The 24,926-nt window shown below is 35.8% G+C and overlaps 1 protein-coding gene across 1 annotated transcript in view; it reads left to right on the forward strand.

Annotated features, from left to right (window-relative positions):
• Positions 1 to 24,926, forward strand: part of LRRIQ1 (leucine rich repeats and IQ motif containing 1) — a 308,516-nt gene that overhangs the window by 25,767 nt on the left and 257,823 nt on the right. Inside the window, exons 8-10 of the mRNA XM_069095103.1 lie at positions 12,228 to 12,302; positions 13,990 to 15,717; positions 18,993 to 19,145. Of these exons, the coding sequence (XP_068951204.1) occupies positions 12,228 to 12,302; positions 13,990 to 15,717; positions 18,993 to 19,145 (1,956 nt within the window). The remainder of the gene's footprint in view (positions 1 to 12,227; positions 12,303 to 13,989; positions 15,718 to 18,992; positions 19,146 to 24,926) is intronic.

Genomic DNA, 24,926 nt, shown 5'->3' on the forward strand with positions numbered 1-24,926 from the left:
CCACCAGCAATTCTCTTAGTCTCTCTCTCTCCACGAGGTGCTGCTTCGAAAAAAGATCTTCCGCCTCTCTCTAGTGTCTCTCCAAATCTACATCACCAGCTCCTCCCAGTTCAGGACTTTCTTTTCACATCAACAAGCCCATCCCACAGGTGGGATTAACAAATTCTGGGTTTTAACACAATCAATTTGAAAACCAAGCCAATACAGGGGAATCTTTAATTGCCATTACTATCACATATGTGTTTGTTGTTTTCTAATTTGCAGATTTGGGGTCATCATGCTGGCTAGAGGTGTGCTTCCTTCCCATGGTCTATTATTCAAATTACGTAAAGCCATGAACAAATTATCCTTCCAATGTTGATATGAACTATTGGAATTTAACTTCCTTAACTGTTCTTTCAGTAATCCACTCATTCTTTCAATTAACCCAGATGCTTGTGGATAATATGGAATATGATAGATCCATTCTATATTGTTTAGTATACAATACTACTTCATTTCATTACTTTTGAAATGTGACCCATTGTCACTTTGAATCTGCATTGGGGTTCCATAATATAGACTTATGAGATCTAGAGTTTTACAAGTGTTTTTCTGGGTTGCATTCTTATAAGGACAAGCCACTAGTTCACCTGAATAGGTGTCAACACAAGTACATATAAATATGCATCCTTTATCTTGTGGTAGTGGACCAATATCATCTATTTGCCAGATTTGGGCTGGGACTTTTCCTCTTGCTATCTCTCCAGTTACTACCCGAGGAACAGTTTGCTCCTTTTCCAATTGACATATATGACATTCTTCTGCTATCTGTTTTAACAGTGAATGAGAGATACTGATACCTTGATCTTGCGCCCACTGGTGTGTGGCCTGGACCCCCAAATGGCCTGCTGTTTGGTGGACCTGTTTTGCTAATACCAGATGATCAGTTGTTGTCAAAGTAGGGACAGTATGTTCAGGAGCAATCTTTGCCAGTTGATCAGCATGAGCATTGTACTCACCTTCTGGTGTGGTGGGGGCCACGTGAGCATCTACATGAAAAACTGACAAGTCAGTGACCAAAGACATGTTCCAGATATCTTCCCATAATTCTTTTTCCCAGACTTGTTTGCCATGAATTTTCCAAATTTGATTTTTCCACATGGGCATCCATGTAGCTAACCCATTAGCTACCGCCCATGAATCAGTGAACATATGACACTGTCCTCCTTGTTCTATTTTGATGGCTTGATGTACTGCCATAAGTTCAGCATATTGGCTACTTGCACCTATCCCAGTACTTTCCAAAGTCCTTCTAGCACATGGGTTATAGGCCACTGCTTTCCAATGTCTTTTTTGGCCCAAATATTTTGCTGTCCCATCAGTAAACCATGCGTGTCTCTTTTGTTCCTCAGTTAATACATCATATCCCTCATTCCATTTTACAGTGGACTGTACCAACTGTTGCTTTGGCTCAGGGGGTGTGTCATTCCTCTCAATTTCTATGTTTGCTACAGATTGCATGTAGAGCAGAGACTCTGCTTTTGCTTGTTTTCGCTCTATTTTGAATATACCACTTCCATTTGATTATACTAGCCTCTTGGGCATGTCCAGTTCCTTGAGAAGCTGGGGTACTCATTACCCAGGTCATAATTGGGATTCCAGCTCTTAATATCCCTTCATGGCCCAGAATCCTCACTTAAGTCCAATATGCAGCTAACAACTGCTTTTCAAAAGGTGTATACTGGACTTCAGATGAAGGGAGTTTCCTACACCAAAATCCCAAAGGTACATATCGGCTATGTTGTTTTTGCCATAAGCTCTAGTTTGCATAATCATCTTTTACAGTCACTTATAATTCCACTGAACCATTTTGCATGGGCCACAAATCTAGGGCCAATTGTATGGCAGCCTTGGCTTCTTCAAAAGATTTACTCTGCTCAAGTCCGCAGTCGAATTCACATTTCTTCCAAGGGACTCTATATAAAGGTTTCAAAATCTGTCTCAAATGTGGAATGTGGTGCCTCCAGTATCCAAACAATCCCATGAACTTTTGGGCCTCCTTGTTATTGATAGGGGTAGGAAAATCCTGAATCTTTTGTCAGGCCTGCAGAAGAATCTCTCGTAGTCCCTTGTTCCATTGTATACCCCCAAATTTTACATTTTGAGCTGGTCCTTGAACCTTTGCAGGGTTAATTTCCCACTCTTTAGTTTTCATATGCTCAATTAGAAGGGTCAAACTCCTCCCCACTTCTTTTGCATCTTTTCCCTGTATCATGATATCATCAATGTAGTGGGTAAGCTGTACACCAGGTAGCTTTAATTCATCCAACTGTTCAGCCACAATCCTGTGACAAATAGTGGGGCTATGTATGTACCCGTGTGGCAAGCGGGTGAAAGTATATTGTCTACCCTGCCAAGTGAAAGCGAACTGGTCCCATTGTTTAGGGTCTGTTGAGATGATGAAGAATGCATTTGCCAAGTCAATAACTGCATACCAAGTCCCATCATATTCCTGGATCCTTTCTTTTAAGGTGATGGTATCTGGAACAGCAGCATACAAAGGAGGAGTCACCTTATTCAACTGTCTATCCACGGTCATTCTCTAAGTCCCATCTGATTATCTTACTGACCAGACAGGATTATTCCATCTTGTGGTTGTAGAGACTAACTCCTGCTTCAACATATTCCTTTATAGTAGTGGTAATTTCATCTTGCCCACCTGGCACATAATACTGTTTTAAAGTAATTACTTCAGAAGGTTCAGGTAAATTGATTAGGTCCATTTTTATTTTTCCCACTAAAACTGTATTCCTATCTTCCTTACAGCAAATTGTTATCTTCAGGTAAATTCTGAGTAATGCCTCTCAATATATCTATTCCAATGATGTATTCAGGAATAGGTACAACAACCACAGTATATTCTTTCATAGGTAACTGCCCAATTTTCATTGTTATTTTAACCTGTCTGGCTGATATTTCAGCGTCTCCTAGACCTGTGATGGTAATAGGAGTTCCATGTTTAAACTTATCAGGGTTTCCATAGATAAGTGTGGCCTCAGCCCCACTATTGAGCAATGACCTAGTTACAGTAGTTGATCCATTCTTCCAATATATTGTTAAACCAATATGGGGTCTGCAATCTCCTCTGGGTCTCGGCCTATTTCCTATTCCTCCTGAAGGTGGGGAAACTTAGATACAAAGATTCAGATTCAGCAGTACCTGCAGGGGTGGTTCCTGCTTCCCTATTTATTCTAATGTTAAGTACCTTTTCTTGGTACAGCTTATGCAGCTCTTCAGTTGGAATACCATCTATTCTTCTGAAGTCCACCCCAGCTCTTAATAGAGCAGTGAACAGTTCCCTTCTTGTGGGTCTATTTTTTCTCTGAATCCTCTGGCCGTTTACTTTTCTCTCTTGAGGCAATTTATCTTGTCCCTATTCCCCTAGGTCAGTCACTTAATTGTGAAATCTTATCCATCACCTCTGAAAGAGGGTTCCCTATTTCTCTAATTAATAGAGTCAGAATTAGATGCTTATAAGCAGGAGGAGCCGTCTTCGCTATGATATTTCTATGAGGAACTCCTAGGGGGGTATCATGATATGAATTTGCATCTCCAATCATGATAGCAGTTTTCATTACCTCCTCCTTTAGCTTTCTCATACAATCTCTAAGTGAGTACCATTGTCTGTCTCCACCAGGCCACATAGAGTCAGTAGGATATTGTTTTCTGCATCCCTCTGCAGCTAAAGCTAACAGATTAGTTCTGTTGAGGCCACCTCCCATATGGTGATTCCTAAAAGCTTGGTGCACAAATGGATTCTGATTGATACTTATGGATTTTAAGCAATCCATACTCTCCAGTGTTATTTCTCCAGTGCCTTCATCAGTGATTCTTACTATCCAAGACACTAAAGACTCTCCCATTCTTTGAGTGAATCTACTCAATGTATCAGTAATCTCCTGTTGAGTGAAATCCTCAATTATCTCCCTGGACTCTGTTTGGCCCTGGCATTTCTCCTGTCTTCTTCTTCATATGGGGAGAACTTCTACATTAGAAGACTCCTCATCTAACCTTGTTCTATTCTCATACACATTCTCCCGGCATCTGTCAGGCTAACTCTGCCCAGCCTGTACAAAAGCTGCATGCACATTTGTTCTGCTAGATTTTTGCTTCCTTTTAGCTACATGAACAGTAGCTTGTTCCTGGACAACCTGAGTCCCTCTAGTTTGCTCTTCTGAATGCTGTGACACAGAAGAATCTTCAGGCAAACCAGCTGACTCCCTAGCCATCTGAGCTTTTTCCTCCAGCAGCTTATCCCTACTTTTACACATAAAGCGATAACTTGTTAGCAGGACCCAGCCTCTCCTGCACACTCCTGCCAGTTCTTTGCCTGGTTCTATGGGCATTCCTTGCAAAAATCTTTCTCAATCTACAGGTTCTACATCTTTTAGCCTTGGTTCCCAGTTTCCACAGGGCCCTGTGCTTTTGTCCCATTCTCTGGCTAGAGAGGAATAAGGCAAATCTTCCCATCCTGGGATAGGCATTTCTCCCTCTAAAGCCCCCCTGCTTCCAAATAAAGGCCTGATATTTTGTGATCCCATCCTTGTTGCCAAATGTATCAAAAATGCAATATTCACAATGCCTACGGTAACTATAAATATGCGGATGTGGTTATTAATCACAAAATATACCAGGCTCTCTGCATGGGGATAAAGCTAGGACATTTATTAAAATACTAGAAAACTGAGTCCCAAAGCCAGAAAGTGAAAGCCATCAGAGTAGTTAAGAAATTGTCACAGGTAGATAAAGTAGAAAGCACCCACATTCTCAAGCCTTTAAAACGGAACAGGCTACCTCAGGCAAAGGTCCTCCTCTCCCCCTCACAGCAACTGCTCAGTGTCCAGGAAGTGTGCTCCCAGCAGCTCCGGCCCCCCCACAGTTCCTGTCCCTGGAAGACCTCAGCAGGAGTCCTTAGCGGAAATTCTGGCTGCCTCAAAAAAATGGGTTCGTGCCTCCACCTCCCTCTCCCCGTTGCCGCTACCTCTACTGGCCTCTGCTGCTGCTGCCACCGTTGCCAGTCACGGCAGGAACTCCAGCTTGGCTTCTGCTTCCTCTTGCCCTACCTCCTTCCTGCTATGTCAGCAAGTCCAATGGGGCATGGAAGATCTTTAAATCCCATAACCCTTACATCCCTTCACTCAGCATCAGTTTATATAACTCTCTCTAGGTTATTATGAAGTCTGTCTGCATCTCATTTCCTGTAGCTCAATAGTTTTCCATTACATTAATATACTACAACTTGTTTAGTCATTCCCCAATTGCTGGGCATCCTCTTGATTTCCAATTCTTTGCTACAACAAAAAGAACTGCTATAAATATTTTTATAGCATATAAAAATTCATATGGGTCCTTTTCCCATTTGTATGATCTCTTTGGGATACAGTCTTAGAAGTAGCATTGCTGGGTCAAAGGGTATGCACATTTTTATAGCCCTTTGGACATTGTAGTTGTTTTCTACTGTGTATAATGTATGTACTCTATTTCCCCGATCCCAGGTTTTTCTTTTTATTACTGCTTTATGATACAGGTTGAAATCTAGTATGACTAGTCCACCTCATTAATTTCCTTGATTTTCTTAACCTTTTGTTCTTCTGGTTGAATTTAATTACTTTTTACAGAACTATAAAATATTTTTTTGGTAGTTTGGTCTGGCATTGAATAAATAAATTAGTTTAGACATAATTGTCACTTTTACTATATTGGCTTCATCTGCCTATGAGCAATGAATATTTTTCCAGTTGTTTAGATCTGACTTCATTTGTGTGAAATGTTTTGTAATTTGTGTTCATATTGTTCCTGGGTTTTTTCTTGGTAGGTAGATTCCCAAGTATTTTATACTTTCTAGAGTTATTTTAAAGGAATTTCTTTTTCTATATCTTGCTGCTAGACTTTGTTGGTAATATATAGAAGTGTTGATGATTTGTGTGTGTTTATATCCTGTGACTTTTCTAAAGTTGTTAATTATTTCAACTAATTTTTTAGTTTATTCTCTGTGATTCTTCAGGTATACCATCATATCATCTGCAAAGAGTGATGGTTTTGTTTCCTCACCCCTATTCTAATTCCTTCAATTTCTTTTTTTAAAAAATTGTTATAGCTAGCATTTCTAATAAAATATTGGATAACAAATGGTGATAGTGGACAATCTTTTTTACCCCTGATCTTATTCAGAAGACTTTAGCTTATCTCCATTGCAGATGATACTAGCTATTGGTTTTTAATACTGTTTATCATTTTAAGGAAAGCTTTATTTATTCATATACTTTCTAGAGTTTTTGATGGGAATGAGTGTTATATTTTATCACAAACTTTTTCTACATTTATTGAAATAATTATGTGATTTTGTTGAGTTTGTTATTGATATGGTCAGTTATGCCAGTAGTTTTCCTAATATTGAACCAGCCCTTCATTCTGGTTATGAGTCCCACCTGCTTATAGTGCAAGGCCTTTTATGATATATTGCTGATCACAATTGCTAGTATTTTATTTAAAATTTTGGTATCTTCATTAGAGAAATATTTGTCTAGAGTTTTCTTTCTCTGTTTTTGCTCTTCCAGGTTTAGGTATCAGGACCATATTTATGTCTTAAAAGGAATTTGGTATTGCTCCTTTGCCTGTTTTTTTCAAATAGTTTATAATTTTTTTTCTGCTTTTTGGAGGAGGGAAGGCAGGGCAGTTGGGGCTAAGTGACTTGCCCAGGGTCACATGGCTAGTTTTTTGTGTTAAATGCCTGAGGCCGGATTTGAACTCAGATCCTCCTGACTCCAGGGCCAGTGCTCTACTCACTGTGCCACCCAGATAGTTTATATAGTATTGGAATTAATTGTGCCTTAAATGTTTGGTAGAATTAACTTGTGAATCCATCAGTCCCTGGGGAATTTTTTCTTAGGGAGTTAATTGATGCTTATTCAATATCTTTTTCTAAAGTAGTTTAAGTATTCTTCCTCCTCTGTTAATATGGGCAGCTTATAATTTTATAAATATTTATCAATTTTACTTAGATTGTCAGATTTATTGGCATGTAGTTGGTCAAAATAGCTCCTAATAATTGCTTTAATTTCCTCTTTATTGATAGCAAATCCACTCTTTTCATTTTTGATACCGGCAATTTTTTACAAGATCAAATTAAATAATAGTTTATTTTTTTTTTCACAAAAACAGTTTCTAGTTTTATTTTAGTTCAATGATTTTCTTACTTTCAATTTTACTCATCTCTCCTTGGATTTTCAGGATTTCCAACTTGGTATTTAATTGGGGACTAAAAATTTATTCTTTTTCTAGTTGTTGGTTTTTTTTTTTTCAGTTGCTTCCCAATTCATTGATCGGTTTTCCCCCCTCAATTTTACTGATACAAGAATTTAGAGTTATAAATTTTCTTATTGTGCTCACATAAGTAAATTTGTTCAGCTATTCCCCAATAATTGGTTCCATAAGTTTGCATCTTTTTGTTGTTAAAAATGATACTATTATTGATATTTTGTTAAATATGGGACATTTCTACTTTTACTGTGCTCCCTTGGGATGTAAACTCAGTGTTAGACTCACTCAGTAAAAATAAATATGAACAATTTAATGATTTTTGTTCGTAATTCCAAATTATTTAACAGAATGGCCCAATTTAGAATTCTAACAGCAGTGAAATACATAAACATATACACATACACATGTACACATCCATATACATACATATATTCACACATGTGTTTTGTGTTTATGTATATTTGTATGTAAATAAGCAGTAATCAGTCAGTAAAAAAAAAACCCCAAATAGCCAACAATAACCAGTCATCTTAAATTATCCTTCAATGATTCCCTCTTTTGTCCTGTATGTAATTCCAGTACATCTATGAATAGATTAGGGACTTGTTGGGTGGGCAGATAGTTATTGTGAACTTCTAGATGGATGAGATATAAATATATAAGACAAGGAGGAGATGAAGATGTTTTATTTCAAATCTCAGTATTCATCATTTTTGTTATTCCATTCCCTAACAATCTTTACATTTATAATTGCAGCATGGATACTATTAATCAGATTTCTAAGGGTACAGTAAATAGTATATAGTTAATAGAGAAATCAGTTGTCCCCTTGATTAGTAAAGTTAATAGAGATATCAAGTGTCCCCAAAAGAACCAAATTTAATTTTAAGTAAAACTAAGTTATGATCCAAAAGCCTTTTAGTATCTTCATAAAGATGATCCTTTCTTCTTTAATATGCTTCATAAATTTATGGCTACTTCCAGATCAGAGAAAGAGAGAGAATTTGTTAGCACAAATTATTACACACACACACACACACACACACACACACATATATACACACACACATCATGTAATTTACAGTTAAGATAAACAGTTAGTACAGTTAAAAAATTTGGGGGACAAATTACCATATTTTAAATATTAATTCCCGTTTTTGTGGCTATATATATAATGTTTATAGTGCATTAATATCTCAAAAGAATGGAGGAAATGAGGTACCTTTTCAGAAATTTTCAGTTTTCATGCATCTTATATATGTATATATGCAAATATATATTAATTATATAACTATATGTTTCTATATATAGGTATATAAAATGAAGCTTTTGAATTATGTAAATATATAATTATATATACAAACACATATTTATGTATCTATATAATTATCAATCTCTTCATGATTGTATTCCAATTTCATTAAACTCTACAAGACCAATGATTAGTTTACATAAAGAGAAATTATTTATGAATTTACAAAGTTTATATAGATTTTAAATCTGAGACTAAAAATTCAAAACCAGTTTTCTAATTATCATATTTTAGAAGATCAAGTAGTTCTTATAAAGTAAAGACATTTCTCATTCTTACATAAACTTTAGCCAAGGTTTTTTGCAGAACTTGTGGCTAAGTTGGTACTAGGGCATAATGGCTGTTTGGGAAGCAGTGAGAAGGGAGAGAAAAGAACTCCCTCTTCAGTGCCCCATCCCCATCTCCTCCATAAGGGGTTTCTGGGCCTTCCCTTCTGATAACTAACTCTTTAGGACTTAGCTTTGTATTGTCATAGTATTTTAAGAATTTAAACATCTGGCAAAGTATTTTTTGAGAAGGCTGAAAACTTATTTTTTTTTTCTAAGTTGAGGGTACTTTTTTCTCACTTTTAAAAATTTAACTCCAAATTTATAGGGCTTTGAAAAATTGTAACTATTGTAACTAAATTCTCCTGTCCCATTCTTTGATGTATATGTTTCATTTTAAAATATCAGAACAGCCTAAAAATTGTAAAATATCAAAACTGTACATTTTCCATTTCAAAGTCATAGCTAAAGCATTTTCATTTATAGCTTTCAAAATCTTTTAAAAGCATATATGCAGTTTTGCATTTTTACAGGAAGAACAAACTTCTAAACAGAACTTTTTCAAATTCATTTCTAACTTCACATTCTGTATATTTTAAAGATAAAACCCCACTATTTTTTTTCTCCATCAATAAAGTATGCCTGAGTCCTATTAGGGAAAGGTCAGTTCAAAATAATCATACAAATCATTTATTCAGCAAAATGAGGGATGGTTAAGAGAATTAATTTGCTTTTAACAATCCATTTGAACAAGTAAATTAATCAGAGGTCATTGCTTTCTTTCTAGAGAAATCTTTTCACGCAAGAAAAATCAACAGATCTGGTAATAAAAAAATATTTTCACCTTACCTGGGAGACATAATAAAAGCATAACTACATACATCACATAGGAGATAAGAAGAGCAACTCCTATATTTTCTGATTTCAGCTTCTGTGATAGGTATCAGAAAAGAATGAATGAATAAATGAATCAATGAATGAATTATTTATTAAGCACTTACTTTGTGCAAAGCACTGTGCTAAGTGTTGGGAATACAAATAGAAAACTAAAATGATCCCTACTCTCAAGGAGTTCATTTTCTTTTCTTTTTTTGCTTTTTGGAAGGAGTAAGGCTGGTCAGTTGGGGGTTATAATGACTTGCCCAAGGTCACAGGGCTAGTTTTGTGTTAAGTGTCTGAGGCCGAATTTGAACTCAGGTCCTCCTGACTTCAGGGTCAGTGCTCTATTCACTTTGCCACCTGGCTGCCCCTAGGAGTTCATTTTCTAATGGGGAGAAAACATATATGGAAGGTTTCAGCTGTAAGTCATATGGAAAATGTCCCGTGGTCTTTAGGGTACAAATAATATGCCTTATTTTTTATATCATTTCACCTCATAAAATCTTATGAGTTCCTGATGTTGAACCATTGAATAGTGACAACAACTTTGTTTTCTGGATCTTCAGAAGCTGTTCTTGTATCACCTGCAGGGGTAGTTGCCAGCCTTCATTTCCATAGGATGGTGGCTGAGGTTATTGGGTCGGAAGCATTGTTGTTCCTAAGGCTCTTGAATCTGGGGTCTTGGGCTTTCTCCTTCTGGGTCTGTGGGGGGATGGTGGTCAAGATGGTGGCTTGACTTGTTTAGAACACACTGCCTCTCATCTCTCCCTCAGGACACCTTGCTGCTTCAACAAGGCTTTTTTTTTTTTTTGCCTGCCCTGTAGGTGTCAATTGGCTATCAGTTGGTAGGACTGATGGGCACCATCTCCATGGGTGTTGCTTCCCTGGAAGATGGATGTGAGGGCTAGACTTGGAAGCAGGACTAAGGGGTACCACCACTCCCAGTGCTCCTGAGTATGAACTTACTTTTTTTTCCATATCCAGTTTAATAATACATATATGACAATTCCTCATGAAGTTCAGTACATGTGTACACACACACAATTAAATATTGCGCGCATTTTGAAAAGCTAACTCCAAGTATCTTAGTTTGTTTAAGTTATTTTCTCATTCTCATGTAATAAGTATCATATGCAATAAATCTTGTTTTTTCCTTATTTTTCAAGGTAATAATATCTCTGAAGAGTAGAAGAGAAGTCCCTCCCCTTTAAAAAATTTTCAGTTTTTCATATTTCATTCTAAGTGGTCAAATTCAAAATGAAAATAAAATAACAGTTGCTTAAATTGGGTTTCAAAAACTTAGATATTTGGGAAACTTAGATTTTTTTTTTTAACAAAACTTCCCTTTCTGGTACTATCTAAAAAATAGAGTGGTGGATCAGTGGAATAGATTAACTATGCAATACACAGTAATAAATGATTATGTTAATCTAGCACTTGATAAATCCAAAGATCCAAGCTATTGGGACAAGAACTCACTATTTGACAAAAATTATTGGGAGAACTGGAAAGCAGTTTGGCAGAAACTGGGTATAGACCAAGACTTTATACCATATTCTACAAATGGGAACTTGATTTAGATGTAAAGAGTGATATCATAAGTAAATTCGGGGAGCATGGAAAAGTTTACCTGCCAGATCTGTGGATAAGGGAAGAATTTTTTTGACCAAACAAAAGAGAAAGAACGTTATGGGATTTAAAATGGATAATTTTGATTACATTAAATTAAAAAGGGTTTGCACAAACTAAATTGATGTAGCCAAGATTAGAAGGAAAGGAAATTGGGGGGGATTTTACAGCAAGTGTCTCTGATAAAAGTCTCATATCTGAAATTTATAGAGAACTGAGTCAAATTTATAAAAATACAAATGATAAATGGTCAAAGTATATGGACAGGTAATTTTCAGAAGAAATCAAAGCTATCTATAGTCATATAAAAATACTCTAAATCACTATTGACTAGAAAAGTGCAAATTAAAACACCTCTGAGGTACTTCCTCAACCTATCAGATTGGCTAATATGACAGAAAAGAGAAATGACAAATATTGGAGGAGATGTGGAAAAATTGAGACTAATACATTGTTGCTGGAATTGTGAACTGATACAACCATTCTGGAGAGTAATTTGGAACTATACCTAAAGGACTATAAATCTGTGCATACCCTTTGACTCAGTAAAGAGATTTAAAAAAAGGAAAAAGACCATTTATAGCTGCTCTTTTTGTGGTGGAAAATACTTGAAAATTGATGAAGATGGTCATCAATTGGGGAATGAGTAAATAAGTTGTAGTATATGATTGTGATGGAATGCTGTAATGCTGCAAGAAATGAGGAGCAGGATGGGTTCCCTGAGGCCAGATGAGGGCACTGGTTGGTAGTTGGGCATATGTGTAGGTTCAGCATCACTCGTGATGATTTATATTTTTGAGATTGTGAATTTTATGTAATACTGATTTAAATTTATTTAGCAAGAAGAAGAAAAGATAAATATTGAACTGCAACAACAACAGAAATTGTGGCAAGAGAATTTAAAGGAGCATGAGGTAACTTTATTTGTTGTTTTTATTAGGGAGCTGATTAATCTTAATTGAAGTTTATATTCTTGATCCCTTAGAGTTTTGTTGTTAGGTAAAGCTGCTTTATTTGATCTAGATTTTAAGCATTATAAAAAGCCACAGTTCTAAGAATTTACTGAATGTCAACATTAAATAAAATGACTTGCCAAATAAACATTTTTATTGTATGATTTCCCTTTTGTGATGAAAAAGACCAATATTGTGAATAACTTATCCTAAGCAAGAGAGTATATTAATTAAGATCATTTTACAATTGGAAATGTCTCCCCCCCCTTTGTTTTGTTTTGTTTTTAATTTTTAGTAATTTATAAAATGAATTATGCCCCTAAAGGTACAGAATATTGTTTTGGTAGGTAATGTCCAAGCATACTGATTCATTAAAGGAAACCTTTATTGGGGTGCTACAAAGATGACTGGAAATTCCATGCTCCGAAGTGGTTAAACTCTAGAGGTTTAAGTTTGGCGGTTAAACTCTAGGGATTCAAACTCTATTTTCTTGCCACTGTGGAGACCATTCTCTTTGATGTCAGCTCCTTCACCTCAGGCTATATAAGAATAAGCTGTTCTGATACTTTTTTTTTTACTCCTAGAATTTTTGTGGTAGTTGGAAGAGTAGAAATAAAAAGTCATCACATTGCATATTCTGATAACATTCAAAGTTTCTTCTATCTCATGCATATATTTGGAATTCCATATGTGTGTGTGTTTGTGTATATGTTTATATGTATACACACACATATATGCATACATATACACACAAATATGTGTGTGTGTTCCTGAAAATAGCAGAATTCTACGCTGTCTAGGACACAGCATATAAGTGTTCAAAGGTACATCATGTTTCTGCCACCGCTTCTTTATCATTAAGGAGACATCTTTTCTTTATTTCTTTTTTTTTTAAAGCAATCGGGGTTAAGTAACTTGCTCAAGGTTACATGGCCAGTTGTTTCTGGGTGTGGTATTAAGTATCTGAGCCCAGATTCGATCCCCAGGTCATCCTGACACTGGGGCTGGTGCTCTTACTCGCTGAGTCACCTGGCTGCCCCTAAGCAATTGGGGTTAAGTAACTTGCTCAAGGTTACACGGCCATGTGTTTCTGGGTGGGTGCTAAGTGTCTGTGCCCGGATTCGATTCCCAGGTCATCCTGACACTGGGGCCGGTGCTCTTACTCACTGCGTCACCCTGGCCGCCCCAGGAGACATCTTTTCTAATAAGATGAAAAGTACTTATTAGAATCCTGGGAGCTTTCAGTCTTAAAAATAATGATTTTTCATACTCTATCCTCTAATGAATTTGTTCATTTACTTATAACTTATTGAAAAAAGTTTTCTCACATATTATAGGTATTTCTTTATAGTGTCTTCTGTTTCTCTCTGCTCTAGAACCATGATGGTCAATTTCTACTATTGAATACTTTCCACTGTTAGCTATGACATAATATTGCCTAGATTTTCATTGATATACAAGAATAGGAGGTTTGATTATTAGTGTTATGAAAGAATTAATAAATTTCATGTTTTGACCAATTAAATAACTTCCATTCCTTAAAATGTGCATGTAACTTTATTAGAATTAACCAGTTTCAGTATTTGACAGTTTAGTCTATTATCTTAATCATTTTATTTATATTTATTTATTTCCTGTGTTAATTTAGGAGTTTATCAGAAGACTGCAGTTACAAATGGAGGAGGAAAGAAGAGGTTTGGAAGACCTAAAGGCTAAAGAAAGACAATGTTTGTCAGATCTGCAGCATAATGCAGCCATAAAAATCCAGGCTAAGTATCGAACATTTGTAGTTTATCAAAAATATGGATCAATTATAAAAGAACGTCTAAAGAACAAAAAGAAAAAGAAAGAAACTCTAGAAAAACAAAAACAAGAATGGAAGGAAATGGCAGACAAAATCCGACAAAAGGATGAAGAAAGAAAGAAAAAAATGGAAGAGAGACTGAAAAAACAAGAAGAAATAAAAATTCAAAAACAAAAAGAACAAGAGAAGAGGCAGGAGGATTATGAAAAAAAGAAGAAAATTTTAAAATTTAAAAAAGAACAACATAAATTAATGGAAGAAGCAAAAAAAAGAGAAGAGCTATCTGCAGAGTTGGTAATGAAAGAAGAGGACAAAAAAAGAGATCTGGTGGTGAAAAAAGAAAACAAAAAAAGAGAAGATCTACTAGTGAAAAAAGAAAACAAAAAAAGTGAAGAGTGTGCCAAAGAATTGTTCATGAAAAAAGAAAATAAAAAAGAAGCAAATAAAGCCAAAGGGATTACAAAGAAAAAAGATATGGCCTTAAAGCCATTAGCAGAAGAAGAAATCAGTGAAAAAGAAGATGTAACCAAACATGTAGCACCAGAAAATGATTTGAAAAAAATAATTGTAGCTGAACAAGAAGCTATGCAAAAATTAAAACAAGAACCATTCAGGGAAAAAATATCAAGACAACCAATCATAACAGAATTTAAAAAAGAACAGAAGGAAAATCTGGGAAAACATCAAGAGCTGGATGAATTAAAAAGTGAAAAGAAACCAAATGAGAGGCTAGCCAAAGATTTCACTAAATCACAAAAGAATGAATTTAAAGAAAATGTGATGAACTACCTAGAGTTAGAGCAGAAAAGAGAAAAAGTAAGTTCAGTAGATGAAAACAAGGGAAACGAATTACAAGAAACCCAAGAGGATGAGGGGGTGAGAAATAAAGCGGAACAGAATAGAAACAAACAGAATCAGAAGGAAGAAGATTCTGAAATAATAAAAAAGGAAAAGAATGGAAAAAGTCATGGAGAGGACAGTCACTTCAGACCTTCATTAAGCCACATGCTTTCACTCCTAAAAGCAGAAAATAATAAAAATGCCATCAGCAGTGTGAGTGGGATGGTACCAGCCAAAGAAAGTGACTCTCCAACTATTGATAATGTTGAAAGCTCAGAAACAAATATTCTGACAGACGGAGAAACTGTAATTTTTAACACCTCTGATATCGTTTTAAATGTGGAAAAAAATTTATGCAAGAAAAAATCTGTTATCTTTATACCAATATCTAATGATTGCACAGGTGACTCTAATAAAATCTCATCAGTGTCTCAAGAAAACACAACTGCTCCACCGGTAATGAGTGAAATACCAAGGGAGTTTTGTGGACATGGAGCTGAAAGTAAAAGCATGTCTACTCATTCTCTAAGCAAGATAACAGTTTCAGCTTCAATTGAAGAAAAGAGATTAGCTTGGATAAAGACCTGTAGACCCTGGCTTGAAATCTTCAGGGAGAATCAAAAAAAGAAAGTAATGAAAAGAAATAGACGTAGGAAGTGCTCTGTTAGCAAGCTACCTCCTCTGAATGCTGTGGCAATTCTTCAAGGTGGACTATGGAGTACCTTACAACAGGTAGTATACCAATTTCTTCATGGCAGTGTTTCCTTTTTATACTTAAAGCATTCAGAATATGAATTTTCATTTATATATGTGATACTACTGATTCACACTCTCCCCCCTACAAATATATATGAGAATTATTAGTATCATCAGTGTTGCCTACTTTTTGCACTGATACAGATCACAGCCCCTCTATAATTCCATAAGATGGTCTTCTAGAGTTACTATGGCCATAGCATTCATCACTTTATAGCCAACCTGGTGATAAATCTGAACTTAGCTTGGAAGATCTTCCTAAAATCCGTGGTCTGTCATCAACTCCATGGATGGTCAAAGCCTTCTGAGCTTGATTGGATCTGCCAGTGTGCATCCCCGACATAACCTCTGAGAACCTAAGGCCACCTACACTTATTCTTATATGTGGACATCTAAACTTAGTGTAGCCTAGAAAAATATTCTTTTTTATAATATGGCCTAAATATACTAGTTTCCAGTTCATTTCATGGAACCATCTTGAAAGCACTTTGGATAGTCCCCTTGATTAAGTAAGGTATAATTTTTGACTCATCCCTTCCTTTGAGTTTGTGATATTTGTTGAACTCTGTTTTCCTGAATCTGAGGTATTGCTTTAGACTTCCTACTGGGATTTCCAAAGTTTTTCATTGTTGTACTTAAGGTAATATCATTAAGGGATAGCTTTTGTTTCCTTATGGTAGTCCTGCCTTTTTGTTTTTAGTACCTCCCCTCTTTGGGATTAAAGTGAATTTAACATGAAGTAGGGATTTTGATCAAATTCCTTTACTTTTACTACAGAAGTTTGGCCACCAGTCACCATACTAATTTTGAAGGCAAATTTTAAATCATTTACAAGGTTTTAAAAATATTTTAAAACATGACTAATACATCAGATTCTTTGTAAACCAAGACAACAGTTTCCCTTACTTTCCTTTGTTCGGTATTTGATTTATTTATGAGCGCTCATTCTTCAACTGTATACTAGTATTTCTTGCCTATTGACAACTTTCCTTCTGTTGATTTTTTGACTTGGTAGCTTCATTTTATGATATACAGCTCACTTGTTGTTCTAAAGCAGTTTGTTTCATTTTGTAAAACCTTATCTAAAGTAGGTTATCTAAAGTAGCAATTTATTAAACATGAATCCTTATAAACAGATTGCTAAAGCTCTACTATCCCTACAATTTAAATGAAATATATTGATTACATTTTACAGATAATTGGTAACCCTGGATCATTCCAACATTATGACAGTTTGCTCAGTAGCATACAATTTAAAGATCTCTGATTGTAGACAATTAACACCTTTTTCTGTATGATATTCTAAATAACTCATTATCCTTTAGCATTTTGGATTCTTGATATTAATAATAAATTTCATAAGGTATTTATAGTTACAAAAATGTTCTAAATATTGCATCTCTGCACAGCATGTTTGATAATATTTTAGCCACCCATTAACATTTTTGTTAGGTCATCCATGGATGGTCAAAGCCTTCTGAGCTTGGTTGGATCTGCCAGTGTGCATCCTAGGCCACCTACACTTATTCTTATATGTGGACATCTAAACTTAGTGTAGCCTAGAAAAATATTCTTTTTTATAATATGACCTAAATACCTTGCTTTCTTTATTACACAGCTAAATTGAATAAACTATTGACAATTTTTCATTTACTTTTTGTTTTCAGTTTATATATATACACACATACATGCACATACATATACATATATGCATACATATGTACATACATACACATGCATATACACATATATGCCAATGCAAATGGATAGTGAGTCTGGCTTAGACCATTTCTATATTGACCATAGTATTTTTTGATGGAGAAGCTATCTATATCATTATTTGTATCTGTATTATGATGTGTATATATATATATATACATACATATATATGTATGATGTATATAAACCATTAACAAATATGTAACATTAAAAAAAAATTTAGTTCAGATAAACTTGATCACATATTTATAAGGAATCCAGAGGGTAAAGTGTGAATTTTATATTTATAAATTTATATATAAAGAGTAAAGAAATTTATATATAAAGAGTAAAATGACTCAACTTCTATTTAAATGAGGAGGAAAGTCTCTGAGAATACTCCATGAGGCATATCTAATACTAAACATCATCATTCATAACATTATAGAAGGTTGTGATTACCGTAATGGCTAGGTAAGGGAGAATATCACTTTCTAGGGCAAGACCTAGTAAAGTCAGTTTAATATAAAATCACACCATAGATATTTAGATGTGAATTCAGTTTTCTTAATAATTTTCAGGTCTTCATTTCTGAATAATTTTATCCTTATTTCTTAAAATATTAAAATATTCTAAATCATAGATTTTCTGATATTCATTTCTATATATTTTCTGTGATCATGTATGTGTCGGTATGTGCGTATACATAGGTTCACTTAATTGCATAAGAATAAAAGGGTTTTTTGGTTCTCTTTTTTGGAGGGAGGCATGGGGGATACCTGTGGCCCAGAAGAAGCCCAGTCTAGCACAAGGAGTGAAACCTGTACTCAGAACTCAGACTGGGTTCCATACAGGAGAAAGCCCAACTCCTAAAAGAGAGGAGTTAGTATAACCTTACTCCTGGAATTCTTTCATATTGTTCATCTGCACCCCCCCCCCCCAAATTAACAGTATCTTCTAGGCAGTTAGCAGATATAGGATAGCTTTCTTCTTCACTAGAAAAGAAATACTCCAAACATCCCATAAGTAAAGTGAAGTATAATATAAATCAGAAAAATATATAATGTGAATAATATCTGTATGATTTGATATCAGTATTATGACCATTCTATTACATTGTAAAATTGCGTGGTATTTCCCAATATTTGTTAATATTTGGTATGTAGAGTGTCCATGAACAAAAGAACAAGTTTATAAGCCATGATCATAGGAAAATAAAATAAATAGAACCTGTGAAAATTTTGTCATGAGACTGATAGGAAAATAATACTCTTTTCCTCTATTTTTAATTTAATTTTTCATTTGAAGGTCTATTAGTTATAAACAAGTACTTGTATTATTTTGACCTATTAAGGGGATTAATATAAAAAAGTGTGATGGTTTAAAAGAGGGTGAATTATTGATAAATATAGGGTACAAATTTACATAAGGTGGGCTTAATAATATTTTTCTTGGCCTATCATTTAAAGAAATTATTTGCAAGGCTGAGAACTGCATATTTTCAGTAGAATGGAGTAACAATGTAACTCACTTGTTTTTATTAAATTTTCTAGGTTACGACAGTAACATTTCAGGATTTGCCAGGTTGTAGTCTTTGCACGTTGTCAGAATGTACAAATCTTCAGTTCCTGACTCTCAGGCATTGTGGATTAACTGCTCTGGAAGGACTGAATAACTGCAAAAAATTGAAGTACATTGATGTACAGGTATTTTCTTCAGTTTTTCTCTCTAGTATTCTGTGATACAATGAAGAAAGTTTTGTGTGCATAATGTAAAAAAAAATAGTGATTTTGGGGAAATACCTATGACTAGAATAGCTTGTAATTCAGTGCTCCTTAGGGAACACTTTACAGGAAATTAGACAATGAACCTAAATTTGGGAGTAGAGGAAGATACAAAGTGTGGCCTGCTCCAGAGACTACCAAAGTGTCATGTTTAGATTAATAGAAAAAACACCATGATCTCAAATAATGTTTTGTTTCTTTTTAACTCTTTCTATTTCTGAGGAAATAGAGCTTTCTTATCAGGGAAATTGATATTCTTAGCACAGTTTTTGCATCAACATCAGGAAAAATTTTCTAACAAGGAAAACTGACCAAAAAATGGGCAGTCTCACAAGATTTTCAAGCTATTATTGACAAATAAATTCTAGAGGGAATTCCTATTCATGTATAGTTTGTACTAGTTGACCTCTGAAGTCCTTCCAGCTCTGACATTCTGAGATTTGAAATTTTGTAAAGATCTAATTCTTTTCAAATTGTATGCATTTCTCCCAGTCCTGTCCGTTGGTGCCAACTGGAGCATGTTCAGAGTTTTTGTGTCAAACCCTTTCTAATACCTGAAGTGACTCATCAATTTTCCTTTTGAGTTTTCTCTTCTAGATAAATTCCCTTAGTTCCTTCAACTGTTATGTCTGTAGCATAGTTTCTTTTTTTTTTCCAAAAAATAAGTCTTTATTGATATTTTCTGTTTCACCATAGTATTTCATGTATCTTACCCCCATCTCCCTTCCATATTTAATGTAGTACTTTTTGGAGAGGAAAAAGAGAAAAAAATTCAGCACAACTGATTAATACATTGAAAAAGTCCAAAAACATGCAATATATAACAACTGTGGACTCATCATTTCCCTGAAGGAATAGGTTGGGGTTATCGTCTCTTTTTTTTTTCCATTTTTCAAATGCTTTATTAACTTCTGAGTTACATCATATGTTTCCGCCAGATTTTGAGTTACAAATTTTCTCCCCTTTTTTCCCCTACCCACTGCGCCAAAATAGCAGTCCCACAGGATATCCCCTCCTCCAATCTGCTCTCTCCCATATTTTCTCCCACACCCCTTTCGAATTTTCCAGTAGGGCATGGTGGATTTCTATGCCCCAGTGCCTATATATCTTCTTTCCAAATTACATGTAAAATAGTATTAATAATTATATATATATATATATATATACATATGTTTGTGTGTGTATATTTAAACATTTGATTTTAAAACTTTGAATTCCAGATTCATTCCCTTCCTCCCTTGTCACCCACACTTACTGGGAAGATAAGCAGTTCAGTATAGGTTGTACATGTGTAACTAATGGAAAACATTAACATAATAGATATATTGTAAAAGACTGACTATATTTCCCTCCCTCCTGTCCCACCTCCCACTTGTTCTATTCTCTACTTTGATCCTGTCCTTTTTCAAAAGTGGGTGCTTCCAACTTCCCTCTCCCCCAGCCTGCCCTCCCTTCCATCATCCCCCCTCTCATCCTCTTCCACCCTACTCTTCTGTAGGGTGAGATATCCTATTTAGTCTGTATTTCATTCCTTCCCCAAGCCAAATTCAATGAGAATAAGGTCGACACATTCCCTTTTGCCTTCCTGTTCTTCCCCTCCATTGTAACCATTTTCCCTTGTCTCTTCTATATGAGATAATTTACCCCATTCTGCCTCTCCCCATTTTATCTCATTATATTCCTCTCACCTCTTAATTTCATCTTTTAAGTATCATCCCTTCCCATTAAATTGGTCCTGTGCCCTCTATCTATGTATACCTGTAAACATATTACACACACCCTCATATATATATTTCTATTCCCTGCAACTATTTTCATACTGAGAAAAGTTTCATCAGTTACAATTATTGTTTTTCCATGTAGGAATGTTAATAGTTCAACTTTAAGTTCCTTATCATTTCTTTTCCCTTTTTACCTTCTTATGCTTCTCTTGCTTCTTGTATCTGAATGTCAAATTTTCTATTCAACTCTGTTTTTTTCATCAAGAATGCTTGAAAGTCCTCTATTCCACCGAATGACCATATTTTCCCCTGAAACACGATACTCAGTTTTGCTGGGTAGGTGACTCTTGCTTTTAATCCCAGCTCCTTTGACCTCCAGAAGATCTTATTCCAAGCCCTTCAATCCCTCAGTGTAGAAGCTGCCAGATCCTGGGTTATCCTGATTGTGTTTCCACAATATTCAAATTGTTTCTTCCTGGCTGCTTGTAATATTCTCTCCTTAATCTGCGAATTCCAAAACTTGGCTATAATATTCCTAGAGTTTTCTTTTTGGGATCTTTTTCAGGAGGTGATTGGTGGATTTTTTCAACCTCTATTTTGCCCTCTGGTTCTAAAACATCAGAGCAGTTTTCTTTGAGAACTTCCTGGAGGATGATTTCTAGGCTCTTACTTTGATCATGGCTTTCAGGTAGTCCAATAATTTTTAAATTATCTCTCCTGGATCTATTTTCCATGTCAGTGGTTTTTCCCATGAGATATTTCACGTGGTCTTCTATTCTTTCATTTGTTTGGATCTGTTTAACAATATCTTGGTTTCTCATAAAGTCATTAGGTTCCATTTGCTTCAATCTAATTCTGAAGCAATGATTCTCCACAGTGAGCTTTTGAGATTCTTTTTCCCTCTGGCAAATTTGGCTTTTTATGGCATTCTTCTCCTCATTGCCTTTTTGATCCTCTTTTGCCAATTGAGTTAGTCTATTTTTTAAGGTGTGATTTTCCTCAGTCAGGCTGTTGACTCTCATTTTGTAATTTTCTTACATCATTCTCATTTCTCTTCCCAATTTTTCCTCCACTTCTCTTATCTGCTTCTTAAGGTCCTCTATGGCCTGTACCCAGCTCATATTTTCCTTTGAAGCTTTTGGTGCAAGAGTTCTGACTTCCTCCTTTTCCATGCTTTGCTCCTTGTTGTCCCCAAAAAAGGAGTCTAATGTAGGAATCTTCTGTCTGCTTTGTTTCCTTTGCCTGGTCATGTTACCCCTCAGTCACTTGACCCCTGGGCTTTTTGCCACAGTAGGACTCTGCCACCAGACAGGGGAGCTTTCGCCCCAAATGCTGGGGTTGTCTCAGCTGCCAGAGATATTAGATGGGTGCCCTCTCTGAGGTCTCCACATGCTCTGGCAAGCTGGACACACACCCCAGGACCTCCACCCTAGACTGCAATCCAGATCCAAGGAGGTTAAAGCAATAATGATCACCCTTTAGAGTGGTCGCTTGGTTCCCCTACACTCTGCAGGCCAGGAGTTGAAGCTGCCACATGTCACTGGCTGTCTGTGCAGGCATCTCAGTGGCTTCTCGCCCAGGGGGCAAAAGCTGAGGCACTCCCATTTACTGGGTCCCAAAGGCCGGACTGCATTGACTTCTCACTTTGTCCTGTGCACCTGTGTGTTGATAATTCTGGAAATGGCCACAGCTGCTGCTGATGTGGAGTCCCTCCAGCCAGTGGCTGGTCAGACCCAACCTGGGGTTAAAACCTCCTGCTCACAGGGGCCTTTGCTCAGCTCCTAGAGCGGTGCACTGGCCAATTCCTGCCAGCCTGCTGGGCTGTCCTCAGCAGGAGGTTAGCTTCGCTGTGTCATTTTGTGGGTTCTGCAGCTCCAAAGTTTGTTCAAAGTCCCCTTTTTACATTGATTGGGGATGGTGGAAGCTGGAGCCATTTGGAGGTCCTCCTTCTACTTTGCCATCTTGACTCTGCCCCCTCTTTATCATAGTTTCTAATTGTCTTGCTAGGCTGGTTTTTCTCCTGTGGAAATTCTCTAGTTTACCATTGTTCTTTCTAAGACATAGAACCTGGAACTAAATAAAATACTTTAAATGTGGTCTAACCAAACATAGTACATTAGAACTAATACCTTTCTCATTTTTGGTCTAACTTGCAATTTATAGTAACTTTTTTTGTCATATCATTGACACCTTTTCAATTTATTAAAAACCTGTTAGGTACAAGAACTAACCATTATATTTGAAATCTATTAAGAAACCTAGATTTCCACATGAACTGTTTTCTAGCCATGTTTCTAAGGTTATAAGATTGTACTTGTGTATTAGCTTTTTTGTGGGTTTCTGTAGAACTTGATATTTGTGACTGTTCATTTAATTTGATTAGATTTGGTTCATTCTTGTAACCTCTCAGTAACTTTTTGAATCCTTTTTTTATCAACCAATTTGTTAGACATACTTTCCAGCTTTATGTTAGCTATGAGTTTCATAGTTATATATCTGACATCTGTAATGGTAAGGGAATTTGAAGATCTTCCTTGCCCCTTATTTGGAGCTTAACTAGAGAAACTTCCTTAGGGGAGGCTTGTTTTTTAGGAAGGCCTACACCTTTTGTTACTTTGTAATTAGGCAGTGGGTCACAAAGGTTGTGATGTCATACTCATATATATATGAATACATGTGCACATACATATACACATTACACACATTATATATACATAGATACATACATACATATATATGCACACAATCTGAGGTGAGGTTTTGCTTGGGGGCTCACTTATGGGAAAGGTTATGTGATTTGGCCAGATGAGACTCCGGGTAACCACTGAGCCCCCAGGTTTTGAAAATACAGATGTTGGTGCTTCTCTCTCTGGTAACTATGTGTGTATTTAATGGTCAGACAGCTAGAAGCCCTGTCTGTTGATCTGTTGAATTGTATTATTTTCTCTGTCTGTATTTTTTGTCTGCTTGTAATTCCTGTTTGTATTTTCTGAAGTTCAGGGTGTTGACTTTTTCCCCTGAACTAAGTGAATGATATATATGCTTGATAAAAGTAAGATTGTTAACCCTTTTTGAGTTGTTTTACTTTACAAAAGCAGGTCAAAGAACCTGTGCTGGCAGCCGTCCTGGGCATGCTAGGGTGCTTGCTATTGCAATATCTCATCCAAATAATTGTTAAAATTCTTGAAAGCCCAGAGCCGAAGGCAAAATTTTTAGAGATCTTCCTCCAGGTTGATATCTCAACTCATTAAGGACTATTTCATTGTCTAGTCGTTTAACCCATCTAGTTCTGAAATCATTTAACTTCTGTCATACAGATCACATCTCTCTCTCTCGTCCCCAAGAATATTTGTCAAAGGTCTTGTTATACAATCCAAGTATATCTGTAGCATTATTACATTGATGTGGTAATACTGTCAAAAATATAAGCTTAGTGAGATTTGAACTTATTTTGATGGACTTATGCATTCTCTTAGCGAACATCCTTTTGTATATGTCCTAGAATTTTATAAGGAATGGAAGTCAAGTCAGTAATTTGACAACTCTGTTCTCTTTTTTGTTTTGTTTTTGTTTTTCAAACTTTAAGATATTTCCCCATCTCCAGTCATGTGAGATCTCTCATTCTTCTCAGTTTTTAAAATATCAGTGATAGTAGCTCAGAAGTCACATTCATTAGATGTTTTTGCTACCTTAACCAGCCTAATAACCTGTCACAATCTGTTTTTAGTAATCCATACCCAGTAACTTGAATTTGATGAGGACATGTCAATATTCCCTTCATAGCGTTTTACTAATCTTGGATTTCAGTTTCCTATTAACCATTCCTGCCCTGTCCTTCCCAGTCTAGAGCTCATTTTTGATGGCAAAACTTACTTAATTAAATTGATCACCCTCGATTGATACAACCCATATATATCTTTTCATCCTATGTGTTTTTTGTCAGATTTTTTAATAGATCCTTCACAAAGATCCATCCAATTTG

The sequence above is a fragment of the Petaurus breviceps genome, unplaced genomic scaffold (genome assembly GCF_028583685.1).
Source record: "Petaurus breviceps papuanus isolate PSGF00001 unplaced genomic scaffold, PetGlider_PUasm1.0 225, whole genome shotgun sequence".
Taxonomy (NCBI): domain Eukaryota; kingdom Metazoa; phylum Chordata; class Mammalia; order Diprotodontia; family Petauridae; genus Petaurus; species Petaurus breviceps.